The sequence below is a fragment of the Salmo trutta genome, chromosome 8 (genome assembly GCF_901001165.1).
Source record: "Salmo trutta chromosome 8, fSalTru1.1, whole genome shotgun sequence".
NCBI lineage: Eukaryota > Metazoa > Chordata > Actinopteri > Salmoniformes > Salmonidae > Salmo > Salmo trutta.
Window position 1 is genome coordinate 50497898 of NC_042964.1, and position 19460 is coordinate 50517357.

The following is a 19460-nucleotide window of genomic DNA, read 5'->3' on the forward strand; positions in this document are numbered from 1 at the left end:
AACCCCACACACAACCCCAGACACAACCCCAGACACAACCCCAGACACAACCCCAGACACAACTCCAGACACAACTCCAGACACAATTCCAGACACAACCCCAGACACAACTCCAGACACAACCCCACACACAACTCCAGACACAACCCCACACACAACTCCAGACACAACCCCAGACACAACCCCAGACACAACCCCAGACACAACCCCAGACACAACCCAGACACAACCCAGACACAACCCAGACACAACCCCAAACACAACCCAGACACAACCCAGACACAACCCAGACACAACCCCAAACACAACCCAGACACAACCCCAGACACAACCCCAGACACAACCCCAGACACAACCCCAGACACAACCCCAGACACAACCCCACACATAACCCCAGACATAACCCCAGACACAACCCCAGACACAACCCCAGACACAACCCCAGACACAACCCCACACATAACCCCAGACACAACCCAGACACAACCCCAGACACAACTCCAGACACAACCCAGACACAACTCCAGACACAACCCCAGACACAACCCCAGACACAACCCCAGACACAACCCCAGACACAACCCCAGACACAACCCCACACAACTCCAGACACAACCCCAGACACAACCCCAGACACAACCCCAGACACAACCCCAGACACAACCCCAGCACAACCCCAGACACAACCCCAGACACAACCCCAGACACAACCCCAGACACAACCCCACTCAACTCCAGACACAACCCCAGACACAACTCCAGACACAACCCCAGACACAACCCCAGACACAACCCCAGACACAACCCCAGACACAACCCCAGACACAACCCCACACATAACCCCACACATAACCCCAGACATAACCCAAGACACATAACCCAAGACACAACTCCAGACACAACCCCAGACACAACTCCAGACACAACCCCAGACACAACCCCAGACACAACCCCAGACACAACCCCAGACACAACTCCAGACACAACCCCAGACACAACCCCAGACACAACCCCAGACACAACCCCAGACATAACCCCAGACATAACCCCAGACATAGCCCCAGACACAACCCCAGACACAACCCCAGACACAACTCCAGACACAACTCCAGACACAACCCTAGACACAACCCCAGACACAACCCCAGACACAACCCCAGACACAACTCCAGACACAACCCCAGACACAACCCCAGACACAACCCCAGACACAACCCCAGACATAACCCCAGACATAACCCCACACATAACCCCAGACACAACTCCAGACACAACTCCAGACACAACCCCACACATAACCCCAGACACAACCCCAGACACAACCCCAGACACAACTCCAGACACAACTCCAGACACAACTCCAGACACAACTCCAGACACAACCCCAGACACAACCCCACACATAACCCCAGACACAACCCAGACACAACCCCAGACACAACCCCAGACACAACCCCACACATAACCCCAGACATAACCCCAGACATAACCCCACACATAACCCCAGACACAACTCCAGACACAACTCCAGACACAACCCCACACATAACCCCAGACACAACCCCAGACACAACCCCAGACACAACTCCAGACACAACTCCAGACACAACTCCAGACACAACTCCAGACACAACCCCAGACACAACCCCACACATAACCCCAGACACAACCCAGACACAACCCCAGACACAACCCCAGACACAACCCCACACATAACCCCACACATAACCCCAGACACAACTCCAGACACAACTCCAGACACAACTCCAGACACAACTCCAGACACAACCCCACACATAACCCCAGACACAACTCCAGACACAAATCCAGACACAACTCCAGACACAACCCCAGACACAACCCCAGACACAACCCCAGACACAACCCCAGACACAACCCCAGACACAACCCCAGACATAACCCCAGACACAACTCCAGACACAACTCCAGACACAACTCCAGACACAACCCCACACATAACCCCAGACACAACCCCAGACACAACTCCAGACACAACTCCAGACACAACTCCAGACACAACCCCAGACACAACCCCACACATAACCCCAGACACAACCCAGACACAACCCCAGACACAACCCCAGACACAACTCCAGACACAACTCCAGACACAACTCCAGACACAACTCCAGACACAACCCCAGACACAACCCCAGACACAACCCCAGACACAACCCCAGACACAACCCCACACATAACCCCAGACATAACCCCAGACATAACCCCACACATAACCCCAGACACAACTCCAGACACAACTCCAGACACAACTCCAGACACAACTCCAGACACAACTCCAGACACAACCCCAGACACAACCCCAGACACAACCCCAGACACAACTCCAGACACAACCCCAGACACAACCTCCCTCTCTTTATCCCCCCAGCCCTCCTCTCAAATCTCCTGGACATATTGGACATATTATTGCTGTGGCGTGTTTGCAGGTGTGTGAGTTCATATGTCCGTCTTCACCTCAGTGTCATGTTTGGCCTCATCGTCATATGAACTACTGGTTGTTAATGAGTGTGTGTGTGTGTGTGTGTGTGTGTGTGTGTGTGTGTGTGTGTGTGTGTGCATGCATTTGTGAGTGCGTGTGTTAAATCCCATCCTTCTCTGCTACACATATCAGTGATAAAAGACCACCGCTTCGACTTCCACAGCACAGTGAATACCCTTGGCCTGTATAAAGTCACAGCCAGGTCTGCTTCAGTCCCTCAAGCCCTGAGGCTCTGTCTCGCCTCGGTAGCTGCCTGGCTCCCCCCGGAGGTATTAAGGGGCCACTGCAGGTTGCCGGCAGTACCTGCGCAGCCATAGACACTGCATTGTGCTCCGACTGTAAAGCAGTCTGCTCGCCGCAAGGCACTCTCACACTGGCGTGAAAGCTGATTGCTTATCTGTACAGGAGCCTGACGCTGAGGGAGATGGCTTCATAACAGGTACATTGACAGCTCTGTAGCTAGCGTCACTGGAGAATAGATAGTTATTGTAACTGCTCCGGGGAGCTTGGATGGAGGGAGAAGGGGGTGTGGGCTTGTGCGTGAGAGGTGTGTGTGTGTGTGTCCTGATGTCATTATTCTCTATGAACGCTGAGAGTGGCACGGCTGATGTTAGGGCTTCTGTTAGACGTGCCGTTGTCAGTCAGTGTTTGTTCTGACGTTGCCCGACACCGTTTGTTAGCTGGATAGAATTGCAAGTCAGAGCTGTTAGCAAGAAAATAAAATAATGAGTCAGGGAAACTGACACAGTGACGCACGAAATGTTGAACAGTGATTCTCTATTTAAGGGGCTTAAAGAGACTGAATGAACAGCAACAACAGTGAAGACAAAGGGAAGAGGAGAGTGAATGAGAAGCTGTTCATGTTTATCGTCAGTGTCTCAGACAGGGGTAGGTTCAGGCTGGCTGCCTAGTTGAGTTTGAAATGAATTATAGAAGTTGGCTAGGCAGGTTCTTTGTCAATCTGTTGTTGTGGTTTGTGTGTAGGTTCAGATCACATACTGGCTGGTTTGTCTAACTTTGCTGTAATGAATGCATTGGGGGGTATAGATTCACCTTGAACCAGTGTCCTTACAGTGTCCTTACATTTTCCCTCCATGACATTATCTGATTTAGAGACTGCTTTGTAATCATTTTTCTCTTTTCTGTCAGACCCATTTACTTCATAGGATGTGTCCCAAAATGGCACCATATTCCCTATTTAGTGCACTACTTTTGAGCAGGCCCATATGGTCTGGTCAAAAGTAGTGCACTATACAGCATAGGGTGCCATTTTGTGGCGTAGGAATAGTGGAATGTTGTTTAACACCATGGAGCCCCCCTAGCTTTTCAGGTTGTCAATTATTCCAACATTTCTGAATGTGATGGCAATTTATGCAATCATCATTAGAGAATAAGCACCATTTAATTCTAGTGTTGAGCATGTTGTTTGTTTGGCTGGGCGGTGGGAATTCACGTTTGGCTGGACAGAAAAACCCTAACAAACAACTCCAAATGTTTCCTCCAGTTGACAGATGCAGTTGCAGTCAGTTTTTCGCTCACCAAAACAATGGCTTGTGGTGAATTTAATTGAATCCGTCTTGATGAGGCACACCTCCCCTCGTGTCTCTCCACTCGTGTCAAAAAGCTGATTGAACACTCCCCTTTTACCAGAGACATCCCTGGCAGAGGAAACTCTCTCTCCCTCTCTCCCTGTGATTGTGTCAATGCGGCACTCTCCTGATTCACTCTTATTTTTTGGGAAAGGGGGAAGAGAGGGAGGAAGGTGGTGCAGAGGATCAAGAGCACCTTCCTCCTCTGCAGGCTCCTCTCTTTGAGGAAGTTTCTGTTACTTACTGTACCCCCTGGCATTCCAAACCCCGGCCCCTGGCCGCCCCGGTGCATACTTGGTATTATCTGTCGAAGCAATTAGTAGAGATGTGATGAACCCAGTCCGTTCTCCATATCCCTCGGCCGTCATAGTATTTCCCGCGGCTTCCGTGACCAGAGGTGTCGGAATGTGAGGCTCTTCTCCACACTGTGGTTGTTCCCCCTCCTCAGGCAGTAGTGGTGGTGAGGCCTAGTGGGACCTGGTTTAAAAGTGTGTGTACTGTACTCCAACACGTGCTGTGTGTGTGTGTGTGTGTGTGTGTGTGTGTGTGTGTGTGTGTGTGTGTGTGTGTGTGTGTGTGTGTGTGTGTGTGTGTGTGTGTGTGTGTGTGTGTGTGTCTAACGAAGGTGCTTCCCGCCTCTCCCTGGTTCTCTTTAATGCCTCCCTCACCAGAGAGAAACCGGCGAACAAAACCACAACAGACAAAACCTTTGAAAGGAGTTGTCTTTGAAGGATACGTGCCCCGTTCCCTGAAAGAGCGAGAAACACCGTTAATTGGGAGCAGTGTGTGAGGCAGAGGGGGGAAAAGGGATAATTTCCTAATAAGGAGCTTGGTTTTTATGAGGGAGTTGCTGGGAAATGGGAACCATAGGCTGGGAGATGTAAAGTGCCTATAATCTGCATATACGAACATCTTTTAATCTCTCTATCAAGTGTTCCTTTTAAAACCGCTTCTTTGGTGATATTGAAGTGGTTTTAACTGAGTTTCAGTCAATGGCATTATTAGTAGACCACCAGTGGACTGAAAGTCACAGACAAAACCCCTCCACAGAGGCCCTAAGCGGATTTTGAGTCCTCACACAAACACACGTAGGATATGAAAAAAAACAGCCCTCTTGCTTTTTTGAATTAATCTGAGGATAACAAGAAGAGCGTGAGGCTCTGGTATGGTGGCTTGCATCTTTGAGTGGCTCCACAACGGACCCCTGAGGTACGCCTTTTTCAAAGTACCCCCAGAGAACCCGGTGGAAATAAAGTCTGTCAGGGAAGAAGAAGAAGAGCCCTTCTGTGTCTGTCTCTGAGTATTTCCATGAGTAACGTACGGCCTCGCTGCTCTGAAAACGCTGCAGACACTTTTGTTCATCCTGCCCTCCCTGTGGTTCCCTCCTCCTGCAGGCAGATAGATAGTATGAAAAGATGATCCCCTCAAAATGAGTGTGCAGCGAGCTAGATAGGGGACTGCCTGAAGAGAGTTGTAGAAATGCCCCCTAACAGACCTCGTCAAAATCTCTGCAGCTGTTAGTTTCAATCACCAGTACAGTACATAGCTAACAAATCAACATATTGGTTTGAGGGCCGTGACGATACCAGTATCACAAAGTTTTTTCCATGGCAAAAATGAAAACATGAAACAAACAACTCTTTGGTTCTTTAAAAACCTGCTGTATGTAACATATTGTGTCCTATAAGTTGGAAAATAAATAAATGTGACTCTGGATGACAACATAATGATGTTTGTTTCCATCATTAGGGCTGTTTTCCTAAAGAAGTGAAATCCGTTTGCTGTTTTGTTTCCTAGCCACGATACCACTATACTGGCATTGTCCTGGTCCTAATCGGTTTATGGATTCTATTGCAAGACCGACAGTAACAGCAGTTAAACGTCCCGCTGGTGATGCGTTAGTAGCAGGTCGGATCTCTTCTTTAAAAGGCTGATCTGATCTCCTTCCCAGTCCTGCAGACTGTGCTCATAAATCCAGCGAGTCATCCTCATGATGTAAGCGTCTGTCTTTGATCAAATATTTGTGTTTGTGTTGGAGAGATGTATTGGGAATCCACTGTTTGGTTAATACTCACTGGTGTGCTGTGTGCTACTTATGTTGAGATGGAACTGGGCAGTCTGATTCTGGGATGTAGGAGGACTAAGGAAGCCTGTGTTTGTTATTCTGTGTGGTCGAGGTCAGCAGTGACCGTGGTACTAAAACAAACCTGACTCATACCTCAAATAGGAAATGCCAAGCACTCAGATCAAGTTGTAGAACTTTCACTCTCTCCTCTCTCCCGCTCTGTCTCGCTCTTTTGCTCGCTCTCTCTCTCTCTCTCTCTCTCTCTCTCTCTCTCTCTCTCTCTCTCTCTCTCTCTGTCTCTCTCTCTGTCTCTCTCTCTCTCTGTCTCTCTCTCTGTCTCTCTCTCTGTCTCTGTCTCTCTCTCTCTCTCTGTCTCTGTCTCTGTCTCTCTCTCTCTCTGTCTCTCTCCCTCTCTCTCTCTGTCTCTGTCTCTCGCTGATAAAGCTGAAGATCCTGCCAGCTTCCATCGGTGTGTCTCTCTCTCTCTCTCTCTCTCTCTCCTTTCTCTCTCTCTCGCTCTCTCTCCTTTCTCTCTCTCTCATTCTCTCTCCTTTCTCTTTGTCTACAGTTATAGATCCCACCCTTACCCCATATTGTCTTCTATGTTGTAGATTTATACAGACTGGGCCAACCACTACCTGACCAAGTCTGGCTGCCCTCGACTCATCAAGGACCTGACCATAGACATTGCTGACGGAGTTCTGCTGGCAGAAATCATCCAGATCATAGGTGAGAGAACACACACACACACACACACACAAACACACACACACACACACACACACACACACACACACACACACACACACTCCTTACTTAACCTCACTTGTTAGGCTGAGGGAAACTCTCCATATACCCAGCTATAAAACGTAACGGTCCAGGCATTTAGACAGAACACAAAGGCTTTATCTTCATTTCCAACTGGTCTCTGTCAGGAGAGGAGCTCCAGCCCTGGCAGCCCACTACACACAGACTGTAAACTAGTCCTGCTCTACTGAACCATGTGTCTCCCATGTGTATCTTTTAGCTAGCCTAGAGTGGCTGGTGTTGATGCTCTGCCTCTCTCTTTTTCCCACCTCCCGGGCTGTCTTGAAACTTTACCCCTGCTCTCCACAACAGACAAAGGCCTGAGATCCCACGTCAGTAACACTCAGGCAGCAGCTGATGAATTAGCAGAGACTTTTCTTTTCCCAAACTTTCACTGCTCCGTGGTTGGGCAGGGGGCATTACTACACACACACACACACACACACACACACACACACACACACACACACACACACACACACACACACACACACACACACAGAATCACACGTCCACACACACACAGAATCGCATGACCACACACACACACACACACACACACACACACACACACACACACACACACACACACACACACACACACACACACACACACACACACACACACACACACACACACACAGGGAGAGAGATCCATGCTCTTCCTGTTGCTGAACTCTGTAAGGGCTCCTCCACCAGACTAGACTAGAAGTCCCCTAACTCAGAAGGGTCACTGATGCCACTGTGTGTTTAGGCACTTCTTCTTGTGGGAAGGTTTCACACTTAAGTTTTTTGTTGTTGTTCTTCTTCCAGCTAATGAGAAAGTGGAGGACATCAATGCCAGCCCCAGGAGTCAATCACACATGGTGAGTCTGCTAGTTCACCTTTCTTCTTGTGGAGGTGATAGTATTATTTCTCTTTTTATTTTTGCTGTCATGGTATTGAAAACGTTGGCCTGGTTAAGAATTGCAGTCTGTGTACTTGAGGACATGTTTTGTAGGTCTTTCAGGGTACTGTCATGAACATGTTTGATTGTAATGCAGGAAACATAACAGTACTATTCAGAGACCACAGAAGGCTTACTGCTATGGTCCTAATTGCAAAAATCTCTTAGCCAAGAATATACTCTTTCAATGATGTGACTCTAAATGCATAATGTCTAATTGCACACAGCCCACAGCTTGACGATTACCTCTCAATCTAACTATAATTCAGTGGGTTCTCTCACTTTGTCTGTCTGGTTTGGCATCTTTTACACTAGTGTAATTAAAAGCGACTTAGCTAGCTGTATTGCCGTGTAGTCTGAGTGTAGTTTTAATGGATTCTGAAGGGGGATTACAGACCAGGCTTCTGACTTACTGTAAACCCAACAGGGTTGGTGTTTGGCCAAAGCCCTGTGTTTGTGGCTAGAGCTGGGTCTGGTCTACTGTGACACACTGGTCACTAAGGGCTCTCCCCTACAAGCCCACAGAAATGCAGGTCCAGACGCCAGCCACCCCTGTCCCTAAATGAGTTGTGCTGGAGGAGGTGCCTGTTTATGTGTGTGTGCCTGTGTAATGTGTGTGTGCCTGTGTAATGTGGGTGGGTGGGTGGGTGGGTTTGTGTACATGCGTGACTGTGTGTGTGTGTGTGTGTGTATGTTCACTCTTTGTCTCAGTCACTCAAAGCCCATTGATCCAGCATGAGCCTCAGAGGCCGTGCCAGCCCCTGTGGTGGGGAGGGGAACTTGACTTTGAGGAAACACGTCTGCTTGTGGCTCAGGGTATATGGGGGACATGAGCAGAGGGAACATCTGACACACTGGTGGAGCCGTGTTGCACTGAGCAGCTCTGGAGAGAGGAAAACACTGGGTGGATTTAAGGCAAGCCACTGAGGGTGAAAGGGCAATTCAGGAACAACTGAGGTAACAGAGGATAATTGGAGATGATGTGGCAGACAGGTTTTCAGAGTGTGTTTTATCGCTGCAGACTAGGAACAGTTTGTTAGTGAATGTAGGTGTACATGTACTGTATGTTGTGCTGGGTTGGCAGTAGATGCTATGTGCCTCTCCGGTGTTGTCTGTGTGATCGAGCTAATATGAGTCAGTAAACCTGGGTTCTCCAACCCTGACCCTGGAGAGATCCCCTCCTGTAGGTTTTAACTCCAACCCTGACCCTGGAGAGATACCCTCCTGTAGGTTTTAACTCTGACCCTGGAGAGATACCCTCCTGTAGGTTTTAACTCCAACCCTGACCCTGGAGAGATACCCTCCTGTAGGTTTTAACTCCAACCCTGACCCTGGAGAGATACCCTCCTGTAGGTTTTAACTCCAACCCTGTTCCTGGAGAGATACCCTCCTGTAGGTTTTAACTCCAACCCCAGCTGTAACTAACCTGATTCATATTATCAACCAGCTAATGATTAGAATCAGGTGTGCTAGGTTAGGGTTGAAGCTAGTAGGGTTGAAGGAGATAAAACCTACTGGAGGGTATCTCTCCAGGGTCAGGGTTGGAGTTAAAACCTACAGGAGGGTAACTCTCCAGGAACAGGGTTGGAGTTAAAACCTACAGGAGGGTATCTCCCCAGGAACAGGGTTGGAGTTAAAACCTACAGGAGGGTATCTCTCCAGGAACAGGGTTGGAGTTAAAACCTACAGGAGGGTATCTCTCCAGGGTCAGGGTTGGAGTTAAACCCTACAGGAGGGTAACTCTCCAGGAACAGGGTTGGAGTTAAAACCTACAGGAGGGTATCTCTCCAGGAACAGGGTTGGAGTTAAAACCTACAGGAGGGTATCTCCCCAGGAACAGGGTTGGAGTTAAAACCTACAGGAGGGTATCTCTGCAGGAACAGGGTTGGAGTTAAAACCTACAGGAGGGTCTCTCCCCAGGAACAGGGTTGGAGTTAAAACCTACAGGAGGGTATCTCCCGGAACAGGGTTGGAGTAACAACCTACAGGAGGGTATCTCTCCAGGGTCAGAGTTAAAACCTACAGGAGGGTATCTCTCCAGGGTCAGGTTTGGAGTTAAAACCTACAGCACGGTATCTCTCCAGGAACAGGGTTGGAGTTAAAACCTACAGGAGGGTAGCTCTCCAGGAACAGGGTTGGAGTTAAAACCTACAGGACGGTAGCTCTCCAGGAACAGGGTTAAAGTTAAAACCTACAGGAGGGTAGCTCTCCAGGAACAGGGTTGGAGTTAAAACCTACAGGAGGGTATCTCTGCAGGAACAGGGTTAGGGTTAAAACCTACAGGAGGGTATCTCTCCAGGAACAGGGTTGGTGTTAAAACCTACAGGAGGGTAGCTCTGCAGGAACAGGGTTAGGGTTAAAACCTACAGGAGGGTATCTCTCCAGGAACAGGGTTGGTGTTAAAACCTACAGGAGGGTAGCTCTGCAGGAACAGGGTTGGAGTTAAAACCTACAGGAGGGTATCTCTCCAGGGTCAGGGTTGGAGTTAAAACCTACAGGAGGGTAACTCTCCAGGAACAGGGTTGGAGTTAAAACCTACAGGAGGGTATCTCCCCAGGAACAGGGTTGGAGTTAAAACCTACAGGAGGGTATCTCTCCAGGAACAGGGTTGGAGTTAATACCTACAGGAGGGTATCTCTCCAGGGTTAGAGTTAAAACCTACAGGAGGGTATCTCTCCAGGGTCAGGGTTGGAGTTAAAACCTACAGCACGGTATCTCTCCAGGAACAGGGTTGGAGTTAAAACCTACAGGAGGGTATCTCTCCAGGAACAGGGTTGGAGTTAAAACCTACAGGAGGGTATCTCTCCAGGAACAGGGTTAAAGTTAAAACCTACAGGACGGTAGCTCTCCAGGAACAGGGTTGGAGTTAAAACCTACAGGAGGGTATCTCTGCAGGAACAGGGTTGGAGTTAAACCCTACAGGAGGGTATCTCTCCAGGAACAGGGTTGGAGTTAAAACCTACAGGAGGGTATCTCTCCAAGAACAGGGTTGGAGTTAAAACCTACAGGAGGGTATCTCTCCAGGGTCAGGGTTGGAGTTAAAACCTACAGGAGGGTAACTCTCCAGGAACAGGGTTGGAGTTAAAACCTACAGGAGGGTATCTCCCCAGGAACAGGGTTGGAGTTAAAACCTACAGGAGGGTATCTCTGCAGGAACAGGGTTGGAGTTAAAACCTACAGGAGGGTCTCTCCCCAGGAACAGGGTTGGAGTTAAAACCTACAGGAGGGTATCTCTCCAGGAACAGGGTTGGAGTTAAAACCTACAGGAGGGTATCTCTCCAGGGTCAGAGTTAAAACCTACAGGAGGGTATCTCTCCAGGGTCAGGTTTGGAGTTAAAACCTACAGCACGGTATCTCTCCAGGAACAGGGTTGGAGTTAAAACCTACAGGAGGGTAGCTCTCCAGGAACAGGGTTGGAGTTAAAACCTACAGGACGGTAGCTCTCCAGGAACAGGGTTAAAGTTAAAACCTACAGGAGGGTAGCTCTCCAGGAACAGGGTTGGAGTTAAAACCTACAGGAGGGTATCTCTGCAGGAACAGGGTTAGGGTTAAAACCTACAGGAGGGTATCTCTCCAGGAACAGGGTTGGTGTTAAAACCTACAGGAGGGTAGCTCTGCAGGAACAGGGTTAGGGTTAAAACCTACAGGAGGGTATCTCTCCAGGAACAGGGTTGGTGTTAAAACCTACAGGAGGGTAGCTCTGCAGGAACAGGGTTGGAGTTAAAACCTACAGGAGGGTATCTCTCCAGGGTCAGGGTTGGAGTTAAAACCTACAGGAGGGTAACTCTCCAGGAACAGGGTTGGAGTTAAAACCTACAGGAGGGTATCTCCCCAGGAACAGGGTTGGAGTTAAAACCTACAGGAGGGTATCTCTCCAGGAACAGGGTTGGAGTTAATACCTACAGGAGGGTATCTCTCCAGGGTTAGAGTTAAAACCTACAGGAGGGTATCTCTCCAGGGTCAGGGTTGGAGTTAAAACCTACAGCACGGTATCTCTCCAGGAACAGGGTTGGAGTTAAAACCTACAGGAGGGTATCTCTCCAGGAACAGGGTTGGAGTTAAAACCTACAGGAGGGTATCTCTCCAGGAACAGGGTTAAAGTTAAAACCTACAGGACGGTAGCTCTCCAGGAACAGGGTTGGAGTTAAAACCTACAGGAGGGTATCTCTGCAGGAACAGGGTTAGGGTTAAAACCTACAGGAGGGTATCTCTCCAGGAACAGGGTTGGAGTTAAAACCTACAGGAGGGTAGCTCTGCAGGAACAGGGTTGGAGTTAAAACCTACAGGAGGGTAACTCTGCAGGAACAGGGTTAGGGTTAAAACCTACAGGAGGGTATCTCTCCAGGAACAGGGTTGGAGTTAAAACCTACAGGAGGGTAGCTCTGCAGGAACAGGGTTGGAGTTAAAACCTACAGGAGGGTATCTCTGCAGGAACAGGGTTGGAGTTAAAACCTACAGGAGGGTCTCTCCCCAGGAACAGGGTTGGAGTTAAAACCTACAGGAGGGTATCTCTCCAGGGTCAGGGTTGGAGTTAAAACCTACAGGAGGGTAACTCTCCAGGAACAGGGTTGGAGTTAAAACCTACAGGAGGGTATCTCCCCAGGAACAGGGTTGGAGTTAAAACCTACAGGAGGGTATCTCTGCAGGAACAGGGTTGGAGTTAAAACCTACAGGAGGGTCTCTCCCCAGGAACAGGGTTGGAGTTAAAACCTACAGGAGAGTATCTCTCCAGGAACAGGGTTGGAGTTAAAACCTACAGGAGGGTATCTCTCCAGGGTCAGGGTTGGAGTTAAAACCTACAGGAGAGTATCTCTCCAGGAACAGGGTTGGAGTTAAAACCTACAGGAGGGTATCTCTCCAGGAACAGGGTTGGAGTTAAAACCTACAGGAGGGTATCTCTCCAGGAACAGGGTTGGAGTTAAAACCTACAGGAGGGTATCTCTCCAGGAACAGGGTTGGAGTTAAAACCTACAGGAGGGTATCTCTCCAGGAACAGGGTTGGAGAGCCCTGTATTCTACTGTTGATGGGAAGCGTAGGTGCTGTGAGGGGGACCTGACTGGCTTTACATACCATTCATCTTGATAGTGGACGATTGACAGGATGGGATGATGTGAGGGATACTGAAGAAGGAAACTGAACACTGCTAACGTGGCATTGCAGTGACTACCTACGGATATCCATATTAGGCAAACGTCCAATTCCATAACACGTTACGTTAGTGTTGCTATCACTGTGTAAAATCTCTTAATAATATTGTAGTTACTCATTGTTTCATAGGACTTACAGCAGCAACCCTTACCCTAAGCTACAGGGTGAAGTACAGTGTAAAAATGAGTAATTACATTACTAACTGGAGTAATTACACTGTACTAAGGGCTCTGTAATGTAAAGTGAGTCAGTCCATCTATATCACCGCTACTGAGCGGAGAAATGACTCATTCCTTAAGTCTTGTTCATTGAGCTTTTTGGAGATTGTAGCTGAACAACACTGAAGAAACTATTTTCAGCAGGTGAGGAGCATCTCTTATTGTCTGAGGAAGTAGGAGGAACAGTCTTCTCTCCAACACGGCTCCAGCTATACTTCACCGACTAAATTGCATAATAGACTCTCTCCCATTGATCTGCCTCTGCTCATGTCGGCTAGTTGATCTGGCTGGAAGAGAACGTGGCTAGGAGCTCGTCTAAGGCCAGCCAGCCAGTAGTGAACATCAACTGACCCCAACACGTTTGTTCTCCATTAGTGAAAGAGCAAGAGGTATGGCATCCCTGCCAACTGGGGGTACCAGGGGTGAGAAAACGTGGGAGGAAACCTTGAATACTTTACATGTGAGGGATGGTAGCGATTCCAAGGGGCATGCCATTCTCGGTGGTCGACTCTGGAATTCCGAGCAAACCTTTCTTCAAACATGCCGCTTGGTGTGTTTGGGGTTGGGTTTGCTGGGAACTGAGACTGAGTTTCTGTAGACCACATCCTGACCCACAGTACAATATAGTCTCAGTGGGGAGACTGGACGACTGCTTTTCAGAGGCAGGCTGAGCCAAACAAGAGAAGAATCTCAAATGTGTTTCCTAGCACATCCTCTCTCATTTACAATTGAGTCATATAGCAGCCGCTCAGAGACACTTACAGTTAGTGCATTCATCTTAAGATAGTTTGGTGGGAAAACCACATATCTCAGTCATAGTAAGTACATTTTTCCTGGGTGTTTTTTTGTTGTTGGTCTCCTCAAAACCCATTGGATGAAATGGTCAGAGGGGAGGTTCCTCTGCCCATTTCATCCAATGGGTTTTGAGAAGGAGGCGAGGAGAGAGGATGCGAGGAATCAAGAAAATGCAATTGAGATTCTCTCAAGGACAAGGCAGTGTAAAGGGATTACAGTCTGATTATTTCTCTTTACACTGGGTTAGCCATGTGGGGAGGAACTCACACGCTGTTCATTAAGACACCACGTCGGAGCTCCGCGTCTTTTAAGCGTCTCTTTCATCTCACAGCATGTTTCACGCTTCTCTTCCACTGTTAAATCTAAGGCTTTCTGACAGCGACACTTCTCTAATTGTATATGGAGTAGCCAGGGGAATTAGATATGAACAAACAGGGCCCTTGAACGGAGCAGTCTTCTTCTTCTTTAGTCGTTGGTGAAGAAATGATGGTCTGACAGAGAATGACAGCCTGGATTGTAAAAGGCTCTGTTCAGCAGAAAAATAAAGCTCATTTATGGCGTCGTTAGTCCACCGCAGCACACATCAGCAGAACGCAGACATGACGTGTGCTCAGTTCACTGTCCTTCTGAAGTCGCTGGAGTCTAACAAGCCCCGGTGTCCCTGTGGTTGGCACTGTACCGATGTGTAGTTTTACAGATGAATCATAGAATCGCTATTCTGATTGAATTAGTTGTCTGTAATTGTTTCCATATGTCCTTCGTCTATGCTTGGTGATGTGTTTTAATGTATGCACAGCGCCGTAAACAAACTTTCCCCGTGGGGATAATAAAGTGATTATCTTTATTTTTACACAGACTTGAGGCAGTGATGCCGGATTTCCCCGAGCAGCACTTTAACCTAGTCTTTTCCTTCAGAGAGAGCCTCAGGCTGCATTAGTCAGTGGAAGTGAGGTTGGTTGGTTCCTTCTCCCGTCACATGGTCACATGGAAGGTATAACAGAGTTAGGTGTTGGTTAAGGACTCGTGAAGCAGCCCGGCGCCATCTGGGGCCAATCCGTTGGCAGGGACGCAAGACGGACGGATGAGGGACACGCAGCACGCGCCCATCCCATTAACCTCGTTCGCCCGACACTGTCAGTGTTAATACAGTCTGGTATTCGCACTCTTAGATGGATCATGTATACCTGGTGTGAAGTGTAGGTGTGAGTTCCTTTGTGGCTACACTGTTCAACATCTGCCCTGTTTTATTGCACAGGTTGGTTATTGGATTTGCGAGATGATGATCAGTTGGTCTGGTAATGATGCGACATTTGAATGTTCATGATGCGAGGCTGGGGACTGTCCCTGGGTGTCATTATGATGCCATTTATCCCTCTCATTCAAATCTGGACCTCAAAACCAGTTCCCCTACTTGTTGTTACTGTTCCCCTCTTACCAGGGACTGATTTAGACCTGGGATACCAGCTGGGTGCAATTCATTATCAGGTTGAACAGAAAAACCAGCAGTACCTTGGACCTCGTAGGGTAAGAGTTGAATTCCCCTGCAATAGATAATTGACCTGAAGTTGCCGTGAGCAGCTGGATAGTTGGAACAGTGTTTTCACCATTTATAAATGGAGTTGGATATAATCATTCTCTAGTCACAACTCTGGCCGTCGTATTCTACAGTCCTGCTGCTTTTCCTTTCTCTGTCCCACTTACTTGATGAATGTTATCCATTGGCAGCGCACGCACCTCTCCCAGGTAGAAATATGTGCCTAGTTAAATGAATGACAATCAGCTGGTCTGTGGAGGATTGAAGCTGTGCGTCTCTGTTTGAGTTTCTATCTCATTGCTCACTGCCATGGATTTGCTCCAAACCCTCATCCAATTTCCATTCTTCCTCCATGAAGTCCAGGCCATGGGAGGACAATTTTTCTGGGGGTGGGGCCAACACTTTCATGTGTCTACACAGTAGACTATTCTAGAACTGAAGAGGGAACACCTACAGGCCTGTTATGTCCCAGTTATACCCCACATGGACTCTTTTAATCTCTCATTATAAAAAAGAGGGCTCGACGGATGTCCTGTTAAAAGGGGAAAAAGCTGACTTGTTAAAAAGGTTCTGCCAGGGGATTGCTAACCTTTGATCTATCTCTGTTCTCTCTCTGACAAAGCTGTAGTTCCTGACCGCCTCCATCTGTCTGTCACTCTTTCTTTCTCTCTCTCCCTCTTTGCCTCCATCTCGCTTTCCCTCGTGTTCTCCATAAATATGGTACACTTCCCAAAATACTTTTTTTATGGACAGTCCATTTACGCTCCAAGAGATTTCAGCTCTGAAAAAGACCCTTCACTTTTCCTTACGACTTTTATTTAGTTCCATTCTGCCTTTAACTGTCTCGACACAGCCACCCTCTCAATCACCTTCAGTGTGATAGGTGTAGTGTTACAGTTTCAATCAGTTGTGAGGATCGTCACAATGTCCTTTCCTCTAAAGTCTCAGCCCTGGAGCAGAGACATGGGATTTATCCTAAATGGCACCCTGGTCAAACGTAGTGCACTATTTATGTAATAGAGATGCTATTTGGGATGCACCCACCATTTAGTTTGGCTCGGTAGGTATTGGGGGTCGTGTGAGGTCGTCGGTGGCAAGAAATGGTGCGAGCTGGGAAGGCATTTCCCACCTTGCTACTTGACTGGCCAGCAGGTTATGTAGACAGACATTTTCAGATGCCAACACTTGACCCTGCTGGTCCCCTCTGTGATGAGCCTCAGACACGATAGACAGAGCTCCCATTGTAGCCTGTCGACAGCAACTTCCGCCTGCATTGTTGCACTGCTGGGCACACGTATGAGGAAGTCATAGTGGTAGGGGTGAATTCTTAGCTACCAAGCTGTGGATACTACTGGTTGACGGATTATACTAATGCTGAATGAATTTTAATGGCTGAAAAAATTCCTCTTGGCTATTCTATTTGTGTATTTTTGAACAGGGTTGTATTTTTGCAGACCAGAGTTCCCTGTGTTTCTGTATTCGTCTTCAAGAAAATGAATACAATGGTGGAATAAAGTCCTCTTTGATATCATTTGAAAACATTCAGCAAGACAATTCAATGTAGGAATTCTCCAGCCCCAATAAGAAGCTTGCCCGCTCTGCTAAAGCTGCGAAATAACTAACATAACTATTAATGAAGTCCTCTTTACACTGAGGAACAGGGGAAATAAAATAAAACACAAGTGCATTAACATAGGAAAGAGACGGTATATTTCCCAAGTTTCAATGGTTTGTGTAAAACCTGCCCTCTCTGACAGCCGTATGAAAGAACCAGTCATTGGAGATGATTAGGACTGTCACCCAAAATCTATATTGAGTAACTAAGATATGCAACAACCCCATTTATCCTCACACACCTGCTATCCAGAGCTTGACTGATATTAGATTAACCCTCACACACCTGCTATCCAGAGCTTGACTGTTATTAGATTAACCCTCACACACCTGCTATCCAGAGCTTGACTGTTATTAGATTAACCCTCACACACCCACCATCCAGAGCTTGACTGATATTAGATTAACCCTCACACACCTGCTATCCAGAGCTTGACTGATATTAGATTAACCCTCACACACCTGCTGTCCAGAGCTTGACTGATATTAGATTAACCCTCACACACCTGCTGTCCAGAGTTTGACTGATATTAGATTAACCCTCACACACCTGCTGTCCAGAGCTTGACTAATATTATATTAACCCTCACACACCTGCTATCCAGAGCTTGACTGTTATTAGATTGGAGCCGGCTCCTTACATTGGATTTGATTACCCTGGGTTGATGTGGTATAGAAGCCCCCTCTGCTGTAATGTGCCAGTCGTTTGTGCCAGCCGTGCCCATCAATGGCAGTAGACCGCTTGAGCGACTCCATTTTGATTCATGGCTTATAAGCTGTCGCCCACTTTGGATGCATGGAGGGCGATGGGCCTGCTCTGAAGGGGGTTGGGGATCGATGGAAAAGGCAGCGTGTCAGCCCCCTATAGAGCTGACTGCTGAGGTGAAGGAGGGATAAGAGAGAGAAAGAAAAAGAGGGGGTACATTAATGGAGAACGATGGTGTGTCGTTGGGGGAGAGCATGAGCCACTTCCTTTCAGGTTGGTTTCAGAAGCGGCAGGCAGCAGAAAGTGAAAGCACCAACTGCCTCACCTTTGCTGTAACATACGTCACAAAAAGCCTTAAAGGGGCAATCTGTAGTTTGCTACATCCATTTTTGGACTTCTAAATGAGTGACACATTCCTACTGATTCTTGAAGAATATAACTTCTAAATGCCACATGACCTTCTTTCAACTGTCGTACCCCATCAGAACCCAACATGTAAGCTTGTTTTATTCCAGTGTTTGTAAACATTGTAAATGTAAACAAACGCTGTAAGCCTCAAAACATGCGTAAAAATATAATTGCGATGTCTTTGATCAGTCCTTGCATCCATAGCTCTGTCTGTGAATTTGAGAGTGGTTACATTTCTCCAGGCATATCCCTCAGCTTTTTACCAAATCAGAGGCAGGGGGCCTGCCTTGTTGTTGTTTCGATGGCAGATTGCCTCTTTAAACCAGAAAAACCTCACCTTAAGAGCCAAGTACATCAAGAACAAACAAATAAATGGTCTTGGTCAAGTTTATTCTCCCCTTTAAACCTCTCTGTTTCCCTCAGCTGTTTTCAGTTTCAGAGCGAGAGGAGGCCTCGTCGGCCTGTTAACATGTGGAGTTCAAAGCCCAGGCCCGACTACAGTGATTAAAGCACCATCATGCTGTTAAGCATCTCAGTTATGTGACGTTCTAGCCTAAATCATCGGCTTGCTCATTACACTCATTAGACAAGGGCCCACAGGAATTTATGGCCCATCACCACCACAGCCGGGCTGTGTTCACCCTTCTGTTCTGACAGTGTTCAAACTCAATGGAACAGGTTTGTAAAGTAAAAACGCTTACATGGGTCCCTGCCAGCTTTTGAAGCACTCTTAGCATAGCACTGAGTTAGTGGCAGTACAGGCGGCATGGCTTCTCTGAGGGTAAAGTGAGAAAGGTATTCTGTGCTGTTCTGAGACGTGGTGAAGCACCAACGTAAGGTATCTGTGCTGTTCTGAGATGTGGTGAAGCACCAACGTAAGGTATCTGTGCTGTTCTGAGCCGTGGTGAAGCACCAACGTAAGGTATTCTGTGTCGTTCTGAGCCGTGGTGAAGCACCAACGTAAGGTATTCTGTGTTGTTCTGAGCCGTGGTGAAGCACCAACGTAAGGTATTCTGTGTCGTTCTGAGCCGTGGTGAAGAACCAACGTAAGGTATTCTGTGTTGTTCTGAGCCGTGGTGAAGCACCAACGTAAGGTATTCTGTGTTGT

At 47.8% G+C, this 19460-nt stretch overlaps 1 protein-coding gene across 8 annotated transcripts in view; it reads left to right on the top strand.

Annotated features, from left to right (window-relative positions):
• Positions 1-19460, top strand: part of LOC115199164 (neuron navigator 3) — a 389962-nt gene that overhangs the window by 210015 nt on the left and 160487 nt on the right. For all 8 annotated transcript variants that reach the window (XM_029761788.1, XM_029761784.1, XM_029761785.1 and 5 more), the window contains exons 2-3: positions 6787-6904; positions 7796-7848. In XM_029761788.1, the coding sequence (XP_029617648.1) occupies positions 6787-6904; positions 7796-7848 (171 nt within the window). The remainder of the gene's footprint in view (positions 1-6786; positions 6905-7795; positions 7849-19460) is intronic.